The sequence below is a fragment of the Myotis nattereri genome, assembly GCF_964212035.1.
Source record: "Myotis nattereri genome assembly, chromosome: 7".
In the NCBI taxonomy this organism is placed as follows: Eukaryota; Metazoa; Chordata; class Mammalia; order Chiroptera; family Vespertilionidae; genus Myotis; species Myotis nattereri.
Genome location: NC_138082.1, coordinates 45,878,299 through 45,896,492, shown reverse-complemented (window position 1 = coordinate 45,896,492; position 18,194 = coordinate 45,878,299). Strand labels below are relative to the sequence as shown.

The 18,194-nt window shown below is 37.2% G+C and overlaps 1 protein-coding gene across 7 annotated transcripts in view; it reads right to left on the bottom strand.

Annotated features, from left to right (window-relative positions):
* SLC25A12 (solute carrier family 25 member 12) overlaps positions 1-18,194 on the bottom strand; it is a 171,523-nt gene that overhangs the window by 61,664 nt on the left and 91,665 nt on the right. For 4 of the 7 annotated variants that reach the window (XM_081095643.1, XM_081095645.1, XM_081095648.1 and 1 more), the window contains one exon: positions 7,669-7,811. The exons of 1 other annotated variant lie outside the window; for it this stretch is intronic. In XM_081095643.1, the coding sequence (XP_080951769.1) occupies positions 7,669-7,811 (143 nt within the window). Of the gene's footprint in view, positions 1-7,668; positions 7,812-13,216; positions 13,277-18,194 lie in introns of all 7 variants that reach the window. 2 more of the 7 variants (XM_081095649.1, XM_081095646.1) reach the window with 1 other exon arrangement.

Here is an 18,194-nt window from a genome sequence, read left to right as displayed (position 1 = left end):
GCCACCCAGAGGGACCCCACCCATGCACAAATTCGTGCACCAGGCCTCTAGTATATTTATAAAGGCTAAGTGACCAACTGTCCGTCCATCTGACATGCTGCTACATATGACGCGCACTGGCAATTTAAAAATAAACGCTGACTCACATATGTGTGATACATATAAAGCTCCCATCGAATTTCTTAATAGTATTACTCCTTCAGGAATTCCATGTCATAAGTTAAAATTGAAAGTAGGTGCAATCATCATGCTACTGAGAAATCTTAATAGTAAATGGGGTCTTTGTAATGGAACTAGATTTATCATCACAAGATTGTGACCTAACAGAGTCGAAGCTGAAGTATTAACAAGATCTGCGGAAGGAGAGGTTGTTCTGATTTCAAGAATTGATTTGTCCCCATCTGACACTGGCCTCCATTTAAATTAATTCGAAGACAGTTTCCCGTGATGCCAGCATTTGTGATGACTATTAATAAACCACAAGGACAAACTCTAGACAGAGTAAGAATATTACTACCTGAACCCGTTTTCGGACATGGTCAGTTATATGTTGCTTTCTCAATGTGGTATACAGAGAGATATCAGAATAAGTTTAATCATTTTATCATTGATAAATGTGTTTTTGTTTTTATTGTTTTCATATCATGTTTTTGTTGTTTTTATTATGCCTTTGTTGCTGTTATATCATGTTGTTTATTAATCAATTTATATATTATTTTCACATACATTTTACTAATTTTCTTTCATCTCTGACACTTCTATTATAGAGAAAGCGCGAATTTCGATATTGAAGAATTTCTTCTAATTAATTTCCTTTCAATGTGCACAAATCTGTGCACCGGGTCACTAGTTTAAAAATAAGTCACTTTATATTGTTCAGCCTTAAAAAGAAATGAAGTTCTGGTGCATACTTCATGAATGAATCTTCAAAATTATGCTAAGTGAAATAAGTCATACACAAAAGGACAAATATTATATTATTTTATTTATATGACATACCTAGAATAGTCAAATTATTGAGATAGAAAGTAGAACAGTAGCCCTGAATGGTGCTGCTCAGTGGTTAGAGTGCCGACATTCGCATCAAAGGGCCGATGTTTGATTCCCAGTCAAGGGCACCTACCTGATCCCTGGCCCCAGTCAAGGAGTGTGCGGGAGACAACCAACGAATGTGTCTCTCTCACATCAATGTCTCTCTCTCCCTCCCTCCTTTCCTTCCACTCTCTCTAAAAATCAATGGAGCCCAGCCCTGCATGGCTCAGATACTCATAGATTGAGCATCGAACTATGAACCAGGAGGTCACAGTTCAATTCCCAGTCAGGACACATGCCCAGGTTGCGGGCTTGATCCCCAGTGGGGGGCGTGCAGGAGGCAGCCTATTAATGATTCTCTCTCATCTTTGACGTTTCTATCTCTCTCCCTCTCTCCTTTCCTGTCTGCAATAAATAAAAATATATAAAAGAGAAAAAAATGGGAAAAATATCCTTGGGTGAGGATTAACAACAAAAAAAGAAAAAAAAGAATAAAGAAGAACAGTGGTTACCAGGGACTGGGTGTTGGGAGAGAAAGGGGACTCACTGCTTAATGGGTATAGAGTTTTGTATAAGAAGATTAAAAAGTGCTGAAGATGGATGGTGGCAATGGCAATACAACAATGTGAATGTGCGTAATGCCATTGAATTGTACACCTAAAAATGATTAAAATGGTAATTATGTTATAAATATTTTAATACAATAAAATAATTAAAAATAAAAAAATAAGTTACCTAATGTTATTCAAGTGTTTGCATTTGTCAAAACTCAGCAGATGTCTTTAACAAACAAAATCATTGATACAGAAAACAGACTGACAGCTGTCAGAAGGGAGGGGGTTTGGGGGCTGGGTAAAAAAATTAAGCGATTAAAAAAAAAAGACACAGACAACAGTATGGTGATTGCCAGAGGGAAAGGAGTGTGGGGAGGTAGAAGAGGGCAAATGAGGGGATCAGTGGTGGCAGAAAGAGGCTTGACTTAGGTAGTGAGCATACAATGCGGTTTGCAGATGATGTGTTACTGAGTTATATACTTGAAACCTGTGGTGTTATTAACCAATGTTATCCCAATAAATTCAATTAAAAAAAAACATTTATAGGAGATTCCAAAATGGTGGCAGAGTAAGTGGATACACACTTGACACATTCCCAGGACCAAACTGGAAAAAACAAATACTAAAATCCAGTTGATAAATCCATGCTGAAGTATTTAAGAAGAAGTGCATGAATGTCTGCAATTTACTTTGAAATGAGTAAAAAAATAAAGTGGGTTAAAGGAAGGATAGAGGGATAGATACATGAGAACAGATGTTTAGAAAGATATTAATGGTAGAATATATGTGGTTGGGTATATGGGTATTTACGGTAAAATTCTTTCAACTTTCTAGAATGTTTAAAATTTTTCATAATAAAATATTGGGAGGAAACGGGGTAGATAGGCCACTTAGTCTCTAATATGCTCCTTACTTATTTTTAGCTAAAAATACTTAATAATGTAACAATACTCTTCAAAAAGCAAGAAATTATCTGCTAACATAAAGCAAACATATTCCAGAATTATTTTTAAAGCTCTTTTTCCTTTATCTTGTCTGCCATGGAGTCCCCTATCACTAGAAGAACCTGATTGAGACTGTGGCAGGAAAAGTGCAAGCTACTAACTGTGGAGTTGAAAAAAATCATTACTTAGTTCATACTGTAAGGTTTTCTTTTAATAAGGATAACATATTTGCTGTTTGATATACTATAAAGAACACATCATTTTATGACTTTGAAACAATGTATTTTGTGAATTTGATGTGTTTCTAAATTTTTCTACAGAGCACTTTTTAATGTACTGAATGGAAATTATAAAATTTCAAAATATTAATGTATTAATTTCTAATTTTTTTAAAACAAACAAGATTTCTGCATAAAATGTTCTTCTATATACATGTAATTAAGTGTAACTAATTTTTAAAAAATAATAGTCCTGGCTGGATGGCTCGGTTAGTTGGAGTGCTGTCCCATACACCAAAAGGTTGCAGGTTTGATTCTCAGTCAGGGCACATATCTAGGTGTGGGTTTGATCCCTGGTACAGGAGGCAATCAACCAATTCTCTCTCTCTCTCTCTCTCTCTCTCTCTCTCTCTCTCTCTCTCTCTCTCTCTCTCTCTCTCATCAATTTAAAATTATCTATATATACTTAGAGGCCCAGTGCACGGATTTGTGCACCAGTGGGGTTTCTCGGTCTGGCATGTGGGGATTGGGCCAAAACCAGCTCTCAGACATCCCCTGAGGGGTCCCAGATTGTGAGAGGACACAGGCCAGGCCGAGGGACCCCACCTGTGCAGGATCGGGGCTGGGGAGGGATCACAGGAGGGCTCCAGGGCATGTCTGGCCCATCTCGCCCAGTCCTGATCAGTCGGACCCCAGCAGCAAGCTAACCTACTGGTTGGAGAGTCTGTCTCCTGGTGGTCAGTGCGCATCATAGCGACTGGTCGAATGAATGGTTGGACACTTAGCATATTAGGCCTTTATTATATAGCATATCTATAATAAGAAAAGCATAATATGCTAATTAGACCGGATGTCCTCCTTCCAGACAAAGCCACAGTGGGTGGGGGCCAAGGCAGAGGCGGCAGAGGCCCCTGGCCATGGCAGACAGGGGCCACGGCAGCAGCAGATGGGGGCTGGGGCCAAGGCCCTTGCACGAATTTCGTGCATCAGGCCTCTAAAATACACATATACACACACACACACACACACACACACACACACACACACACTTGGGTGAGGATTAAAATAAAATAATAAAACAAAAGTATTATAGAAATTTTAAGAATGACTCTTTACCTTTCTGAAGTCATAGAACCTTTTGAAAACCTGGGATTTCTACCCAGAAAAATGAACATACAAATGCACTCATTTTATATTATACTAGAGGGCTGGTGCATGAAATTCATGCATGGGTGAGGGGTCCCTCAGCCCGGCCTGCTCCCTCTCACAATCTGGAACCCCTCGGGGGATGTCCAACTGCCGGTTTAGGCCCAATCCCGTGAAAATCCCTGAGGGATGGGGCCTAAACTGGCAGTCGGACATCCCTCTTACAATCTGGGACTGCTGGCTCCTAACCGCTCACCTACCTGCCTGATAGTCTGCCTGCCTGATCGCCCCTAACCACTCACCTGCCTGCCTGATCACCCCTAACCACTCTGCATGCCTGCCTGATCACCCCTAACCACTTGCCTACCTGCCTGATTGCCCCTAACCACTGTGGTTTGTTCCAGAAGGATGTCCAGAATGACATCTGGAAGGTCATTAGGCTGTCCGGTCTAATTAGCATATTACACTTTTATTATTATAGATTTCACCAAGTTCAGGAACCTCTGAAGATTATTCATGATCAAGAGGAGGTTAAGAATCCCTATATTTCTAGAAAATTCCATGTTTCTCTGCTTTTAGAAAGTTTCTGTTCACAAACATAATTTTTATGACATAATTTTGAATTAGATTTCCTAACCAATCCCAATTTGACTCATTCCAAAGACAGAGAAAAAAACAAAGTTGAAAAAGTTTTTACCATTTGAAATAGAACATATTTACCTTTTGAAAAGAGAAGCAAGTGATGATGTTGTTTTAAGTAAACACCATTCAACATTATTAGATTCTTTACTTGCCAAAACCCATTTTTGACGTATTCTACTCTGGCAACTTAAACCCTTGACCACACTTTTAACAACCCAACTGAGTCTGGGAGAATCACAAAAATGATGCTTCATAAAAGACACCACTGAGATGGACCAGATGGTCACAAAAGGAAGCATCTGAAAAGACATGGGTACTCTGAAAACAGTTCTCGGACCAAATTAATAACAATAAATACTCTGATCATTCCTAAAAGAGCTAAATGTATATGCTACTTTTAATAAGTCTGAAGAAGGAATTCTGATGAAACAGAATTAATTTTTTTTTGGATGTTCTTTTTCTTTTTATTTCAGAGAGGAAGGGAAAGGGAGAGATAGAAACATCAATGATGAGAGAGAATCATTGATCAGCTGCACGCCCACTACTAGGGATTAAACCCACAACCCTGGCATGTGCCCTTGGCCAGAATCGAACCTGGAACCCTTCAGTCCACAGGCCAACATTCTATTCACTGAGCCAAACCGGATAGGGCTAGAATTAATTTTCATATGCCTTACTGTTTAAGCACTATGAGAAATCCAATGACTAAATGGTCCACAGTAACTATCAGCTGATTTGACTTTTTTAAAGATTAGACACAAAATATATACAACTTCCCCAATATCTGCCATTGATAAATTATATAAAATCTTTCTAAGATATAATCCTCATAGTAAATGTCATTGCAGGAAAATACAAATGAATATAACATTAAACCTGGACTCAAAGAAGATAGATAACATTTCTACTTAACAATTACAATAGTCTCCTAGGCAGATCTCACTGCATTCAAATCTTGTCCTACTCCAACCTATGATTTTTCTAAAATCGTATCCTTTACTAGAGGCCCAATGCATGAATTCATGCACGGGTGAGGTCCGGTCAGCCTACCCCAATGAGGGCTGATAAGGCCGGGCCGGTTGGTGAGAGGGGATGCGGGAGGTTGGCCAGCCCACTCCGCCACCTGGTCCAACTCCCAGTCGAACTCCCAGTAGAGGGGACAATTTGCATATTAGCCTTTTATTATATAAGATGATAATGGAAATAATGTTTAAAGATTCCTAATTGCCCAGTTTTGTTTTGTTTTTAGTTTTTCACACAAGCACCTCTACAGGGAAGAGAAAAACTCCTGGGTCTTTGGAGGCCTGGGGATGTAACTTGGAACTCACAAAACAAGGCAAATTTTCTTTATACAGTGGGGCCTTGACTTATGAGTGTCCCGACTAATGAGTTTTTTGAGATACCAGCTGTCTCTCGGACGATTTTTTGCATTGAGTTGATAGAGTAATTTGAGTTAACGAGCTCCTTAATGAGCTCAGTCTCGGAACGAATTAAACTCGTAAGTCAAGGCCCCACTGTAATTCATACAAATATTCCATTTGCTCCATAATACAGTCATATGTGATTTTAATATAAAAACAGTGGGTTTTTTTCTCCTTGAATTGAATAAACTGAGACTCTAATAAGATGCACCTTGTGATCTCTGTGACTGTACCATAAACAGCCAGGCTAAAAATATCTCCACGACTGAGAGTCATGAGCCCCTCTTTGACAGCATATAGTCAAAGCCTAGCACACAAAGCCAACCACAACTCTAACTGTGGCAAAGCAGCACCACAACCACACCAAAGTACTTGTAACACAACCTCTTCACTCACACTCCCCAAAACACACACACACACACACACACACACACACACACACACACACAAACGCCCTTTGGTGCTTTAAGTCACTACTGCTCCCCCTTTCATGGAATTCTCCTTCCTACTTGTCCAACCACCAGCAAGCTCCTTTCATCTTGCCAGATTTCACAATCATCACCTCTTCTGTGATGCTGTCCTGACCACCCAAAACAGACTTAATTATGCTTTCTTGAGTGTCCTTTGTACCTTTTATATACTTCTGCTGTAGCATCTTATCCCCAAAGTATTACTTTTCTGTGTTGTTTACCCATTCTTTATCTCACTAGGCCATGAGTTTCTTCTTAAGACCAGGAACTCCATTTTATGTTTGTATTTCTAAGGCCCAACAGAGCCTGGAAAATGGTGTTTGTTCAATAAATGTTTGTCAAATAAATGAGTAGACAGAGAAATGAAGAAATAACACTCTCTAAATTCTTCCCTGATTTTTCTTTATATCACATATAATCTCCTAACATATTCTAATTTACTTTTGATTTTGTTCATTTTTGCATAGTTTATTCACTGATGTAATTCTAGCATGTAATACAGTGCCTAAAACATAGTAGATAGTAGGTATTCAATATTTATTGAATGAATGAATGAATGAATGAAATATACTTAGTTATCTGAAAACCAGTCTGCTCAGATTATATATAAAATACAACTTTTCACACGTAAGTTTTTCAAAAGAAAAAGAAATGCCAGTATCCTTGATAATGGTAGTAAATAACACAGTTTTTATGATCACCTCAGAAAAAATATGATTTATTGATATTAAAATTCCAAACTGTCATAGGTAAACTTATGGTTTTTCCATTTTTTAATCAGACACTGCAGGGCATTAGCCTTCAAAAAATGCATAAAGAGCTCAGCCAGTGTTGCTCAGTGGTTGAACGTTGACCTATGAACTAGGACAGCTGTGGGCAAACTATGGCCCCGCGGGCCAGATCCGACCCGTTTGAAATGAATAAAACTAAAAAAAAAAAAAAAAAGACCGTACCCTTTTATGTAGTGACGTTTACTTTGAATTTATATTAGTTCACACAAACACTCCACCCATGCTTTTGTTCCGGCCCTCCAGTCCAGTTTAAGAACCTATTGTGGGCCTCGAGTCAAAAAGTTTGCCCACCCCTGAACTAGGTCAGAATCCCATCAGGGCTTATGCCCCACTTTCAGGCTCGATCCCCAGTAGGAGACCTGCATTGATGTTTCTATCTCTCTATCCTTCTCCTTTCCTCTCTCTCTAAAAATGTTTTAAAAACATTTAGAAAATGCATAAAGGTCTTACCCATCCTTGGTTTGATCTGCTACTCCTGCCAAGAGCTGAACAATCTTCGGATTGCTATCTGGATCATTATACAGTCCAAGATAACGCTGGACAAAGTCTTCTGGGGTCATGTAATGCTCTCCATCGACTTCAGTACTGGCATACTATAAAGTAGATAATGTATACTTAAATATTAAAGTTATTCAATATCATTTTGTAGCCAACAAATGTCTTAGGAAAATGTAAATTAAAGGCAAGTATCAAAATCAAAATATGGATAATGCAGACTTTTTCTCTGGATAGTGAAAAAACAAATACCAAGAGCATGACTTAAGAACATTGGTAAAGTACTGATATACTATGTCAGCGATTTTCATCTCATGGCACACATAAACTAATTACTAAAATTCTGCTGCACACCAAAAAAATATACTTTTTTGCCAATCTGACAAAATAAAATAGGTATAATTTTGATTCATTCACACTGGTTGGCTATTGTTGTGTGGGCTGTTTTAATTTTTTTTATTTGACAATCTATGGGGAAAGAGTTCAGTGCTTTTGAGTAAACAGTTAAGGTATTGCATGGTTCTGTTTGTTTATTCTGTTAATCCTCATCTGAGGATATATTTTTCCCACTGATTTTTAGAGAAAGTAGAAGGGGGGAAGGAGAAACAGAGAGAGAGAGAAATATTGATGCAAGAGAGACACATTGATTGGTTGCCTCTCGCATGAGCCCCAACCAGGGACGGGGATCAAGCCTGTAACCCAGGTATGTGACCTTGACTGGAATCAACCCAAGATCTTTTAGTCTGTGGGCCAATGCTCCAAACACTGAGCCAAACTGGCTAGGGCAGGTATTGCATGTTTTAGAAATTCTTGTGGCACATCAATTGAAAATCACTCATCTAGAAAAATGAAGTTGCTTTAGCTACTTCACTCAACTATCAAAGTAGTACCATCAGAAAATTTCCCAGAACTGAAGAAACACATAATAAATTTTAAAAAAACAAACAAAACACCAGGACTTGGCCCATCATCATAAAATTACAGACCATCAGAATAAAGAGAAAATCCTAAAAGTTTTCAGAGGAAAAAAAAAAAAAGCAGGTCACATATGAAGAATTATGAATCACGGACATCATGTTCCTCTCAACAGAAACACTGGAAGCTTAAAGACAATGCAGTAAGGCCCCGAAAATTCTAAGAGATATAATTTCCAACCTAGAATTCTAAATTGAACCAAACTTTCAATCAATTGTAAAGGTAGGTTGAAAGCACTTTGAGATAGCCACATTCTCAACATTTTTTTTCTCCATTCATGTGTCCTTTCTCAGGAAGCTATAGGATAACTTGCTCTATCAAAAAGAGAACATGAACCAAATAGGAGGGAGATGTGGGAATTAGGAAACAGACAATTCAACTCAGGAAAATGGCCAAGGGAAATCCCAGAACTGTGCTGCAGGCCCCAAGAGTACCTAATCCTGGCTGGGGCAGACATAGGGTTCCAAGAGGGAAGCCACTAGGGAAAATGAAAGGTCAGCTTATCCAGGGCATTTATTTGGCTATGTCGAAAATAACACTGGGAGAAATTTAAATCTTTGCTCAAATGTCACCTTTTCAATGACACCTACACTTATCACCCTCTTTAGTCTTACAACCCATGCCTGTATCTGTACTTCCAATTCCCCATATGTTGCTCTGTTTTCCACTTGGTACCTATCACCTATACTTCTAACATACTATATATTTTACTTTTTATTATGTTTATTATCTATCTCCCAATTAGAATGTGTCACAAAGAAAAAAAATATTTGTCTAGTTTGCTCACTGATGTACCCCAAGCACCAAAAATAATGCTTGACACATAGTAGGCACTGAGTGAATATTTATTAAAATAATGAATTGGCAATAGGTACAAAGATTATTAAGTAAACCCTAGCTAGTTTGGCTCAGTGGATAGAGTGTTGGCCTGTGGACTGAAGGGTCCCGGGTTCGATTCCAGTCAAGGGCACATGCCGGGTTGCAGGTCGATCCCCAGTGAAGACATGCAGGAGGCAGCCGATCAATGAGTCTCTCGTCATTGGTGTTTCTATCTCTCTCTCCCTCTCCCTTCCTCTCTCTTAAATTAATAAAAATATATTTTTTTAAAAAAGATTACTAAGTAAGTTTAAAGTTAGGTGATGCTGTACTTTATGAAAAGGTAAATAATGAAAAAGTATTTTTGTTGTACAAAAATAGGAAATATCATAATACATGACTTAACTAAAACATTAATAGTAATAATGTAGATACCAAATATTAACTTAATAATGATTACAGCCCTAGCCAGTTGGTTCAGTGAACAGAGCGTTAGCCTGCAGACTGAAGGTTCTCAGGTTCAATTCTGGTCAAGGGCACATACCTCAGTTGCAGGTTCAATCCCTGACTCCAATCAGGGTGCACATGGGGAAGGTAACCAATCAATGTGTGTCTCTCTCTCTGTGTCTCTCCTTCTCCTTTCCACTCTCTCTAAGACTCAATGTAAAATTACCCTAGGGTGAGGATTAATAAAAATAAAATTATCATTACAAATATACAGTAAGGAATGGAGGAAAAAGAATGGGGGAGAATGTAGTATAAGGAATTCCTCAACTGCTATAATAAAAAAGTTAATAATGACTAGAAATAGAAGAATCCTATATAATAAAAGCCTAATATGCAAATCAACTGAATGGTGGAATGACCGGTCAAACAACCGGTCGCTATGACGTGCACTAACCACCAGGGAGCAGACGCTTAATGCAGGAGCTGCCCCAGTCCATAGGCCCCACGCCAGACAAGGCGGGTGCCAGCGGGGGACCCCCCTATTGCCCTGCTCGTCGTCCCACAGATTGGCCCTAATCGCCAGCCAGGCCTAGGGACCCTACCTGTGCATGAATTTCATACACTAGGCCTCTAGTAGAAATATAAAGGAAAATACCAAAATAAATAGCTAAAAGAATTACAAGTGGTTGCTTCTGATAAAAAAGACAGGGATGACAAGGACCAGAGCAAAGAACTTTTGGTTAAGCATTTCAAATATCCTTATGTATAATCTAACTTTTAACAAGGACAGCATTAAATAAAAAATGTTTCCTTTGTTGTATTCTGAAACACACCACAGAGACTATCACAGAAAATTCTGTATCAACCTACATAAGAAGTAGCCCAAAGTGGACATATTTTTACTAGCTAGTGCTAACAATAGCACCTAGCAAATATCACCCCAAAATAAAATCATGTTCTCTCTACATGCTATTAAAAGTCATTCCTAAAAAGGTCCTGGGTTTAAATCCTGGCCCTACCACTAACTCACTGCGAGTCTTCAACAACTCCATTCTCCAGCCCCCCTAGATATATCACACAACTATAAAATGAAAACTAAACAATTTTTGATGTTTTAAAACAACAGGTATATAAACATAGGATTAAAAAATAAACTACATAATATTGCTACTAATAGTGAATGGATTCTACCAATTCCTATCAATTGCTTCCTCCTCTCCTTCTTTAAGGTATGACATAATCTGATACATTTACCAAGATCACAAAACTACAAAAATTTAGAACCAGCAGGAATGGGGAAAGGCACAATGTCAGGGAGACTACTGCAGTTGGAAAGAGGGAGCAACACAAAGAAGTCTAAAAGTAGAATTTAGAGAGACTGACAAGTCAACCACTAAGAATATGAGTGCCAAACCACAATATGAAAAATAACTATGGGAACCAAAAAGGAGTGGTTCATTCTAAGGATTGATAGGATGGGGTTGGGAGGAGAAAAGAGAAGGCCTGTTCAAAACAGGCCTTAAAAGTAAAATTCAGCCGGAACCGGTTTGGCTCAGTGGATAGAGCGTCGGCCTGCGGACTGAAGGGTCCCAGGTTCGATTCCGGTCGGGGGCATGTACCTGGGTTGCAGACACATCCCCAGTAGGGGACGTGCAGGAGGCAGCTGATCGATGTTTCTCTCTCATCGATGTTTCTAACTCTCTATCTCTCTCCCTTCCTCTCTGTAAAAAATCAATAAAATATATTTAAAAAAAAAAAAAGTGTTTCATATTGACTTTTAGGATTTAAAAAAAAAAAAAAAAAAAGTAAAATTCAATTTCAACTGCAAATGGAGAGAAAGGATATTTTAGACTAAAATATAATAGTCAATGTGAACAAATACAGAAATAATTTTTTTTCTTCTTTGGGGAGGAGAGAAGTTAGCTGGAGAGAGAAATGGTAACAAAGAGGAGGTATACATATAAAGATATGTAGATGATGAAAATGAAAAGACAGTTTGAGACCAGATGGTGGAAGACTGAAAACTAAACTGAATAACTCTGCATTTTATTCTGTGGGCCATGGGATAGCACTACAAATTTTAAGGGAGGAGAGGTATTGTCACATCTTTGCTCTCCCTGGTAGCAATGTGAAAGATGGACTGGGGAAGAAATAAGCTGATTAGGGGCAAGGAGACCAAGCAGTGACTATCACAAAGTTCCAGGTGAAAGAAGCTGAGGCTTAACCAAGGCAGAGGGAAGTGCAAATTAAAAAAACAATGGGGGGGGGGGGGGCGGGACCAATGGTTACATTCACCCATTGCTAATGGATATGATTTTAATAGCGTTACATTCATACCATTCAAAATTAAAACAGTACAAAAGGATATTATACAGTGAGAAGTCTTCCTCCCACCTCTGTCCCCAGTCACTCAATTCCCCACTCCAGAGGCAGTCAAACTCTTGTATATCCTTCCAGATCTCTTTTACACATGAACAAGTAAATTACATATACATGATATATGTGTATATACATTATATATACATGTTAGTATATATACACATGCAAGTATGTGTGTATGAATATTCTTATCTAGTTCTTTTTTACAAATAATAACAACTATTTACACTGTTCTGTACATCTTTTTTCAAATTCAGTCCTTTTAAAAAGTGATTTAGCAATAAGTACATACACACAAATATACCTATACATCATGTATAAAGAGCTATAAAAATGCTCACATCCTTTAACAAAGAATCCTGGGCATGACTCCTATGAAAAAATTTAAGAAAGGAAGAACTAAACACAAAATAAGAAAATACAATAGATGGGTTATGGTGACCTTTGTTCTCTCTTTGTTCTCTCTCTTCACAATTGTTTGAGTGTTGCTTTCTTTCTTTAATTAGCAGATATAAATTTTCAAAAGAGAGGATATATGAAAATATTTGCATCAGTATTAACAAAATTTGGCATCCAATTGTCCTTTTGGGGGGCACAGAGATGTCTTATAGCAATACCTGAGTTTGATTGCCAGGATTATCACCACTACACACACAGAACACATACATATACACATACTTGCATACATTAAAAGTATACTGTACTTACTGAATCACCAGAATTTCACAATATTCTTGACTTTAAAACTACCAGGAAATAGAGCAGCCTTAGCACACACTACCAAGGACACAGCAGCCAACAAGGAAAACAAATGCTTTTGTTGACATGTACTGGAACAGGCTCAGCCAGTATCTGGGATTATAAATGATGCCAGAGAATCACTTACCCTGAGGTATTTTGCTAGTGTTTTCCCCAACTCTCCCAGTCTATTTTAACTTGATTTTGTCTAAAAGATAAAGTGTACAGCTCAGAGAAAAAAAAGTCTTCTCATCCACAAGGAGTCACTCACTACTTGACTTCTGCAGGAGATAGTTAATTAACTCATTACATTAGAGACAATTACTTGGCAATGTCAGTGAGCCTGTTGCCTGAACAGACAGAAGAGGGAGTTTAGAACTGAAACTAGAATCTACGCACATTCAGTCAAGATGCTAAAACATTTCTGGTATTATGTTAAAAAAAAAAAGCAGATACTATAAAATGGGTAATATATTTAAACCAAAAGTATCTTTAATGCTTTTAAAATAAAAATGACCCATTTACTTTAAACAACTTCATTAGTTTTAATGCTTCTTATTTTAACTGACTGGCTAATAATGTCTTAAACAGATTTTTAAAAAGTAAACATGGCCGTCCAGCTGGTGTGGCTTAGTGGTTGAGCATCGACCCATGCACCAAGAGGTCACCAGTTCCATTCTAATTTGATTGGACTGCAGGCTTGATCCCCAGTGCGGGGTGTGCAGGAGCTGCTGATCATGATGGTTTTTTGCTCTCATAGATGTTTCTCTCTCTCTCCCCTTCTCACTCTAAAATCAATAAAAACTTTTTTAAAGTAGTTTATATAAAAAAAAAAAAAGTAAACATGGCCTAGAGCAGCGGTTCTCAACCTGTGGGTCGCGACCCCTTTGGTGGTCGAACAACCCTTTCACAGGGGTCGCCTAAGATCATCCTGCATATCAGATATTTACATTACGATTCATAACAGTAGCAACATTACAGTTATGAAGTAGCAACGAAAATAATTTTATGGTTGGGTCACCACATGAAGAACTGTATTTAAAGGGCCAGAAGGTTGAGAACCACTGGCCTAGAGGAACACACAAGGCTAGAAATAAAAAGTTAAGTGGCCTTATCGAGACCTCTTTCTGCTACTCAAAATGACTTGAGTGTTTATACTAAAAACAATAAAAAGCAACTTAAAACAAAATTTGAGACTCCCAATGCTAAAAATTTAATATATCAAAAAACTTACTAGTTTCATAATATCATTTCCATTTTGTTCCTGTTATTTCAAAGGGTGAACTAATATGACTTTAAATTAACCAAAAATTATATCAGTACTCCAAATAACTTTAGAGTTAATCATCTGCCATTTCAAAGATATCTCTTAAGCCCTAGTAAATCCCTCTTGGGCAGGAAATCAAGGACACATGAAAGACATAGCCAAGAAGTGGCTGAGAGGACCTAAAAAGCAACAAACCAAAACCAAAACCAACACAGGTGGTCTATTTTCTTAAACTTTATCCAAACCCAACTCGAGTATTTGAATGTAAAAGTGCATATAGCTTTGACATTTTCAGAAATATTTAAGTTTACACTGAGTATAGTTCACATGTGCTTGAAAAAGCTAGACATTCTGAAGCTTGAGAAATAAGATGGATCTTGTAGATTAGAATCTTTACACATTTAATTCAAAGTATTGCCTATAAGAGATGGCAGGGTTTCATACTCACACTGAACTACCTCTAGCTGCAAATGAAAAGATCATGTTATCTAGAAATGTTCTGCCTATCAAGCCAACAGATCAACATGTCAAGACCTCACTTGCCTGGAGTAAACTAAATAGTAGTAACTCATTTGCCATTTATCAAATTTAATCTTAAGTGACCTTTAGATTGTGCTACCTACATAAGAGGTTAACTATAAAACAAACTTTACAAAGAATTTACACAATATCCTAAATTTCCATTGAGTAAGGAGGGGGAGGGGGAGGTTAACTTAAAATTCAATAACATGAATGAGTAAAAAAAAACAAATAGTCTAAATGATACAAATTACCTGCTTAAATGGTTTAAAAATTTTTTTAAATATCCTTTGATGTTTTCTATGTCTAAAAGATTTTTTTCTGAGATTATACAGGAAAATTCTGATCTGCTGTGACTATAAAGCTGGTTACTTTTTAAAAATTCTGCAGTGTATCAAGATCAAGAATTTCCTTTTTATGTATACCAAAATCAAGGTAGTGTATATAGAAGCACTACTTTTTAAACTAAAAATCTGCTAAAATCAAGTCTTTCAGGTTATTGTGCATTCAACTAAAGGCATTTATGAAGCACCCTGCCTGATACTAGATGCAGCGATCAATAAAACATTGTTCCTGTCCTCAAATAGCTCAGAGACAATGGCATGATGGACACCTAAACCAGGGTCAGAAAGCAGGTCCTAATCCCATATACTGTTCACTAGTTGAGATTTCTTGAGCAAAACACTCTGAGCCTCTTTAACAGAAACGGCTGTGTTGTTGTGAGGGGAAAAAATGAAATCTTGAACACCAAAGTTCTTGTTATTATAGAGCATATATGCCTATTGAAATTATTCTAAAATGCTTAGAAACACAGAAAAGTTTCCCTCCTGCTTTACTGAATTTTTCTGCTTTTGCTCAAACCTGAAGGAGTTATTGTTCTAATTCTTAATTTTTCTCCAGACCAAGTTTTCTTCCCACAATTCTTGGGTTTATCAGGAGATCAGTCCTGACTAGTCTAGGCAGCTTCATCTCTGCTTATCCATCATGTGGCTGTAATATGAGTCAAAACAAACTGTTCCTCTATGACTTTGTTCCAACGGAGATGAAATGACATTTTCAGATCTTAATATACTTTCAATTTCAGTAAATCAAATGACAATGTCACAAAGTTCAGTAATTTCAATTATTAAATAGAGCACTTCCCATATAGAAAAATGAATTACATGAACAATGGGAGAAAAAGACATGCACCAAGGTAAGAGCTGAGCATATGAAGCGAACCCTTTTGCTGTTCTTCCCTATTACTGCTCCTACTCCTAATAGGAGCCCAATTTAGTAAGGAATGCAAGCCCTTTCACTACAAAAGCACTCTGCATAATGAGCAAAGACCACAACTGATCTGACACACAAACCCTGTTGCAACAGTACAATGTGGAATTCACCTTCTATCATAAATAATATTTTAATGAGTAAAAATAAGTTTATCACATTTGGCCACATTAATTTTAACAACTTTATTGAGCCACATTAATTTTTTAAAAACAGATTTTAGTGATGCAAAGTTTTTCTGATATTTATCAAAATCAAGTACACATGCTTTGGGAAAACGTAGTTTTATTCATCTAAATTTAATTAGCATTTTCAGTTGCATATTTCACAATCAAAATCTTTTATTTGATTTTGCAAAAAAAAAAATTACTCAAATGTCTGCCTAACTCAGATTTCTTCCATGAAATACTATGGGCTTATTTTTCTTTTTGCTTTAATATATGTATTTTTACTATCCATTACAGCAAGTCCTACTGTTAACTACTAAACAATGCAATTCCTAACACAGTAGGGAGGTACAAGACCCTCGTTAATCACTGAAATCAACTGAAGCTACCATAATAAACTAGGTCGACCAAAACAATTTTCTCCTTAAAATAGCCAAAAGCCTTGGAAATAAAATAACGACCCAAGAGAACTCGGTAACTGGAACCAGAAGGTTTCTAGGGGCAGATTATTAAGTTGAATAATTAATTTGCATTGTTCTTAAAATAAATATTTCAATATCTTGGTGGAAGTAACCATGGGAACATACAAGGAACATATATATTTATAAGCCTGGGTAAATCATGCCTTTGACAATCAAGGTACAACTCCTAGGGAGACAGAATGCTTTAACATTGGTAAGTCTTGATTAAATACCAAGATTTTCACCATAGAGAAAGGAAGACCTTTATCCTTGTAGGAAGCAGAAAATATTAAGAGAGTTAAGAGACAAATTAACCAAATACACTGTATGAGCCTGACTTAGACCCTAATTTTTTTTGTTTGCTTGATAGAGGGAATTTAATATAAGAACTGGTCATGAAAATAAGAAGGGATACTGAGGCAACTCAGAGATGAGCAACAGCAAGAATCACTCCTGCCTCAGTTACTAACAGAGATGCTCTCTGAAGTGGGGAGGGAGAGGATACCTCGGCTTCTCCTTCCTCCTCCTCTTCAGTGTCCCATTAAGTCCTTCCATTTTGCCAATACTATCCAGAAAGCAGGTGGCTAGAGAGCCTGGACAACGTAGTTGACAGGTACTTAGCTCAGGTTCCCTTGAACACTTACAGTTAAGCAAGGCTAATGGGCTTATGGGTATTGGGAGATAGAATCCCAGAGAAGCAAGAGTGAGAGGAAAAGGGAAGTGAGACGTAGAATAAAACAACTTTAAAAAAATCAGGAAAATTTCAACACTGAATGGAAATCCATGTTATTAAGGAATATTTTTAGGTGTGATCATCTTATTGTGGTTTGGCTGGTTTTGCAGTCATCACCTTTTAGAGATACATTCTGAAGTATTTATTAAGTGTTTATGGATACAGTGATATGTTGTCTGGGAATTGCTTCAAACTAATCCAATGCAGCTGCAATACAGATAAGCAAGATTAGCCATGATAGATGGTGAAGCTGAGTAATGGTTATATGGCAATTCATTATGCTATTTTTCTCTAAATGTGTATATGTTTAAAATTTCAATAATAACATTTTTAAAAGGCTATAGAATGAGATGATTCTAGATGTACTAACATTATGTAAAAAATTGCATTAAAATACATAAACCATTTACTGTACAACCTTGAGCAAGTTACTTCACCTTTCTGGGTCTCAGTTTCCTCATGTATAAAATGGGAATATTAATGATACCTATCTTATAGATCTGTTCTGAGGATTAAATATGATTTGTATAAAATACTTAGACTAGTACCTGGGACAAAACAGTGACTCAGTAAATAACCAATTACAGTTTTAGAAATCCAAAAATGGCCATGGCACTGGCTTCAGTGAATGATGCTTCAGAAATTTCAGCAGTCCTCACTTAGCATCAATAGGTTCTTGAAACTGCAGCAAAATGATGTATAAAGAAACC